The sequence below is a fragment of the Mus caroli genome, unplaced genomic scaffold (genome assembly GCF_978045245.1).
Source record: "Mus caroli unplaced genomic scaffold, Mus_caroli_1 scaffold_15, whole genome shotgun sequence".
NCBI classification, from domain to species: Eukaryota; Metazoa; Chordata; class Mammalia; order Rodentia; family Muridae; genus Mus; species Mus caroli.
In genome coordinates this window covers 66,295,777-66,301,298 of record NW_028227270.1, presented here as the reverse complement: position 1 = coordinate 66,301,298, position 5,522 = coordinate 66,295,777, and the positions used below count along the sequence as shown (strand labels likewise).

The following is a 5,522-nucleotide window of genomic DNA, read 5'->3' as shown; positions in this document are numbered from 1 at the left end:
GTTCCAGACTATAAACTTAACCCCTTACTTTCTACATCACCAGCAGCTGGGCCCTTTCCCTTCCTTGGGTTAGCTGGCAAGTAGCACTGGCAGAACCTGAGAGTGCCCCTGCTAATCGTCACGGTGATCCCAGGGTCACAAGCCATGTTTTCTTTAGAATAGATCATTTCTAAGTTGTTTTGAAATAAGCGTCACTAGCATGCATGGTGGTTGCCCTCAACTACAAAACTACAGCCACTCAGAGCAAGACAGTCCTTTCTAAAATTTTTATTCCATTTACAAATAATCTCTTAAAAAGAAAGAGCTAAAAATGAGAACATCTTCAAATCTGAAAAACAGAGAGAGAAGCAGAATAATTTTTCAAGTGAACAAAGGTTTCTTCTTCTTAGAACACAGTTAAAATATAAGAAACATGTGTGGCAATGTTTTCCACATAAACATTCTAAAGCAACCAAGGGCACATAGGAGAGAAATCCCTATCTTAGAGGAGGGGATATCCGAAGATGCTCTCCCCGTTTCTTAGCTGTCTACCTGAAACAGTCTAGCTTTTAAAATGGGTTTAACAAATGCAACAGAGCTCCATTTGGGGTTGATTTGAATTCACAAAATAATTTTATTTTATGTAAGAAAGCATACAAGCGGTAGAGCTGAGAAAACATTCACAGTACGTAACACAGACCCCTGCAGGAGATACTGTTAGCAAGCCAGTCAGTCTTTCCTTCAGTTCTATGCACATGTGGCAACTGCTTCCAAAGAACACCTTGTAAACATTTCAAACAACAAAAGAAACACTGTTGCAATGCCCCCACCCGAGGGGACTTGATGGTACTTTTTGCAGTCCAGGCTATGACTTGGAAACTAGATTCAAAACCACAGGGGAAAAAAAAGTAGCATTTGTGACTAGTGATGCTGATGGCTTTGTGATGCTCAACACACACCGGGAAGGGGTTCTTCTATCCCCCCCCCCACCAACAACAGAAGTGTATACTTCGACAATGACGCACCATTCATTAGCTAGTTTACCACTAACATTAAAGAGCTTTTTTTTTAAGAGAGGATACTAAATTCGGATTAAAGCACTACAAAAGTAGCCCCTTGAGCAGCCAACTTGGTTAGACCTGGGCAGATGAAGAGCCAGCAATGAGCCCAACTATCGGAGGGGCTGCTGTGACCTGTGACTTTACAGCTCATTCACCTCACTGCACATCTTAATCCTGGACAGTCATTTGCTTGTTTCAGAAAGCTATTTCAAGCATGAAATGAGAAATGACAGGGAGGGCCAATTATTTTACATAAATACAAAGTGGCATATGCTCTTCCTCGACATTCAGACAGAAATCTAAAGTTGTATTTCGTCTTGAGCTGGCTTGTACAGAGATATTTACAGAAGTGCAAATTCGCCTCGGGGAAAGCCTCTGCCATTTAAAACATTCAGAACACAATAGTAGCTTCTTTTTTAAAAAACAGATCTTTCCAAAATCTTTTTAGGGGGCAGAGCATTGGTAGTGTTAGTCACTTCTCACCTTGTGTTTATTTGTGTCTGTGTTGAGTTAAGGAACCACCACATCAGCCTTTGCTGTCTTCCCAGAAGCCATTCCCAGCTCAGAATCTCAGTCTATGTGTACGGTTTCATTGGCTCATGAAGTGCTAGTACAATGGACAGTTCAGTCTCCGATTTAACATTGGTTCGGTCTATTAAATAAGCTAAATATAGGTTCACTATGATAAATTTAAAATATCCATATAATACAATAAATAAATAAATAAAACCGTTATCAACAATGCATCTGTCAATTCTGAGAAAGAAAGAAAAAAAAAAGAAATCCCACTTTTGCTGTAAGGCTCAATTATTGTTGGAGAAGTTAATTAACAAAGGCATGCACCTACCTTTACAATCTGAAAACTGCTTGGACAGTTTTAGCACCTGTTTGGATACAGCAAACAACTCTCACACTTCCTTCCTGGAAAGTTTGATTTTTAAGTGAAGCTGTTTACAGTTGACTTTTGGCCCTATTCTTTTTTAAATATATATATATATATATATAGTGTCCTAAGATAATGCTTCAAAAAGGATTTCAGAGCCAAAGTCATTTCCCTTGTGGCTAGAGAATACACTGGAGTCAGTGAGTTGGAGAAGCTCTGTAATTGTCCAAAAGCAGCAGAGGGGTCTCGTGTTAATTTCTTAACAGCAAGCCCTAGAGAACTCGTAGCTTCAGAGATGAGAACCCAATATTCAGGTTGAATGCTGTCCGCTGTGTGTAACGGGTTGGATCTTTTCTAGAGAGACATCGGTGTCATAGTCCAATATGACCGATAAGGCCGGGGACAGCTTCTCCAGTGGCTTAGATATGCCACCAGCCTCCTCCCTCTTCAGGTCCTCAGAGGAGCCCACAGCATGAGGGATCAGGTAAACCAGATTACAGTCCTTGGAGATGGAGCCTCGGGGCTCATGGTGGCTGGAAAACATCACGGCCCCGTTGTTGTTGATGCTTACAGTCTCTATGGCATTATTCGTTGTAGGGCAGAGCCTATAGCATCCTAAGAGGGTCGAGAATGCCTTCTGAAAATCGGCATTAAAAGCATAAATAATGGGGTTCAGGGAGGAATTCGCCCAGCCAAACCACACAAATACATCGAAGGTGATGGAATCAATGCAGAATGGCTGGGTCTCCTCAGAGCCACAGAAGGGCACCATACAGTTCGAAATGAAGAAAGGGAGCCAGCAGCACACGAATACCCCCATGATCACAGACAGTGTCTTCAGGACTTTTGTCTCCCTCTTAAAGGACATCTTAAAGGAACTTTCTGATTGGGAGCATTCGACAGGGTTTCCATTACCTGTGGTGGTCTGGCAGTTCTTGGCATGGACCGCTGCCCTCTCCAAAGCTGAGATGCGCCGAATTTGCTTCTGGGCAATCCTGTAGATACTGGTGTAGGTGACGATCATAATGGCTACGGGGATGTAAAAGCTTATGAGGGAGGATGAAATGGCGTATGTCCTGCTCAACCTTGTGTCACAGTTGTCATCCTCGGCATCTTCCAGGAACGTAAAATTGCCATCCAAGGGCCATGTAGGTTTTGCCTTGTGCCAGCTTAGCTGCACTGGAATGAAGGATATGAGAACAGACAAAGTCCATGCTACGCTAATCAGGATGAAGGCTGCCTTCGGAGTCATCTTCCTCTCATACTGGAAAGGGCTGGAGATAGCCCAATACCTGTCCACGCTGATCACACAGAGGTTAAGGATGGATGCCGTGGAGCACATGATGTCAAAGGCTACCCAAATGTTACAAAAGGACCCAAAGGGCCAAAAGCCAGCAATCTCAGCCACAGCTTTCCAGGGCATGACCAAGACAGCCACCAAGAGATCTGACACAGCTAAAGAGATGACAAAGAAGTTGGTCACCTTGGACCGCAGGTGTCGAAACCTGATGACAGCGGCACAGACGAGGGTATTCCCCAAGAGAGTGGACAGGATAAGCAGGGACAGAAAACAGGCCGTGAGGATGCGAAAGGAGAAGTCCCTCTCCACTGGCAGGCCGGTCTCATCCATGGTAGAAGTGTTAGGAGCCATCTTCCAAAAGGAAAGCACTTCCGGTGGCTTAGCCCTCGCGTTCTTGGCCAGGCTTAGCCAAACTTCCCCCAATCACTCACCACCCAGCCCCTTCTCCAGCCCCAGTTGCTGTCTGGACAAAAGCACAATGGTGTTCCATCAGGAGCATCTCCGTAGCAATCCAAGCCATACCAGGAAGAAGACCCGCTTGCTTTCCACCTGTCTTCTGGGTTCAGTGCTCCAGGTCGCTGTTCCCTGGTATCGGCTGGTCCCTAGATTCCCTAAGGAGTACATAGGCTTTTAAGCATACTCTAAGAATCTGGGGCCTCTTCCTGGTCAATTTCAGTCACTTTTCAGGGATGCTGCCTCTTCTTCTGAGACACAGCCTAAAATACATGCATTTCTCCTTCAAGCCCCTGGCACCACATCTCTCCAAATGTCCTAAAAAGCAAAGGGAAACACAAAGTCGTTCACCAATACTCTGTGCAGACCTCCTATTTGGCTACACAAAATCTCAGTCCATCCCCCCTGGACAAGTCCATCAAGACACCTACCTTGCTTTAGAGTCACTTCTCCCAAAACCCCTGGAGCTGCCCTCCAGCAGAGCAAGAGTTCCCCCTCCTCGTGCAGAAAATTCTCTGGGATGGTTTGGAAAAGGAATCTCAGGCCAGGTGCCAGGGAAGCGGCGCCCCTCCTGCTACCTTGCCCACCTACAGATTGCTGCCCCCGCCCCCAGGAGGGTTCTCGGAGCTTCCTTGGGAGAGGAACCTCCAGGACTAGTCACTGGAACAGCTTTCTGTCCTGTCTGAGGAAGCCCGGCTCTGGGCTCCCCTTTGGCTCCTCGTTCTTAGGGCAGGACCCTGAGCCTCCCTGTGGCGCCACCCGCTCGCTCCCTGTCAGCAGTGGCAGGAGCTCCAGGCAAGCACAACAGCTCGAGCGAGCGAGGGCACCGGCCGGCGGGTTCCAGCGGCGCACAGCCCACCCCGCCTCCGCGTCCCCTCCCGGCCCTGGTGGTGGGCTGAGCTTGACAGGCAGAGTGGCGGGCGACAGCCACACGTGGTTCACTGAAGGCACAGCTGGAGCAGGGGTGTGGGACGCCTACCTAATCGCTGTGCCCTCTCTGGCTACCTGCCCCCCCCCGGGGGGGGGGGGAAACCCTGGCACAAGACAGAACCTGAGGGACAAATCCTGATGCTCAAATCAAGTAAACCAAACTCTCATTCAGCGCCTCTCCCGGTCAACCCCAAGTTCCACCCAAAGCTCGGGGTCAGAGCTGACCCTACCCACACCCACGCCCTGCTAGTCCTGGACACTGCCCACGTCGCTGAGCTGTCACTGAGTGCCCCGCAGCAGGGGTACAGGAAGCCCCAGGACGAGAGTGCTCACCAATCTGGGAGACCACGCTCCCCGACTCCGCCAACCCTGCGCCCTCTCCCGTGCGGCTCGCTCTGCTCTCCGCGCTCCGCCCGCCAAGGCGCTTCTGCGGTCAACTCACGAGTGCAGCCCGTGACCCGCGCCCCACAAGCACCCCAAACACGGCACCGCACTCTCAGCAGCTACCCGGCGCCCTCTGCCGGTGCCTCTGGTTTCCTACACCCCGCCAGCGCCCTAGCAGGTTCAGATCACAGGGGCCTCAGCCAGTGTGTGTAACCAAGATGCAGGGCCTCGTCCCTGCTTTTCCCTGTCCCCTTCTGCCAGAATCTGGACGATGAGAGGCAGGTCTTCCGAGCTCTAACCTCCCTCGTTTGAAATGCCCCTAAAAACTCACAAGAATAAGAAGTCCCTTTGGCTAGCATTTTATTCTCTAAGCCATGATTTTCCTTTTGTGTCCCCTGTGTGCCAAGGCTGGAGCAGCAGTGAGAACAACATGTCAACTTATTGTGCAAGTGATCAGAGACCTGGCATAAACTCAGCAGCCTCTGTGTCCCCTAAACACACACACACACACACACACACACACACACACACA

General features: G+C 48.8%; 1 protein-coding gene across 3 annotated transcripts; it reads right to left on the bottom strand.

Moving 5' to 3' along the window:
• Positions 1–265: 265 nt before the first annotated feature.
• Positions 266–5,018, bottom strand: Drd1 (dopamine receptor D1). 3 transcript variants are annotated; one of them, XM_021180827.2, is made up of 2 exons: positions 4,940–5,018; positions 266–3,994 (listed from the first exon to the last, which is right to left on the bottom strand). In XM_021180827.2, the coding sequence occupies exon 2, from the start codon at positions 3,572–3,574 to the stop codon at positions 2,234–2,236; it is 1,341 nt and encodes a 446-aa protein (XP_021036486.1). In that variant the 5' UTR covers positions 3,575–3,994; positions 4,940–5,018; the 3' UTR covers positions 266–2,233. The 3 variants fall into 3 exon arrangements, with proteins under 3 accessions (XP_021036486.1, XP_021036487.1, XP_029340840.1); XM_021180828.3 differs by lacking the exon at positions 4,940–5,018 and adding an exon at positions 4,108–4,632; XM_029484980.2 differs by lacking the exon at positions 4,940–5,018 and adding an exon at positions 4,108–4,632 and having other exon boundaries at positions 266–3,834.
• Between the last annotated feature and the right edge of the window lie 504 nt (positions 5,019–5,522).

Excerpts from the sequence above, each read along its gene's own strand:
- Drd1 (XM_021180827.2), bottom strand. The coding sequence starts at position 3,574 with ATGGCTCCTAACACTTCTACCATGGATGAGACCGGCCTGCCAGTGGAG.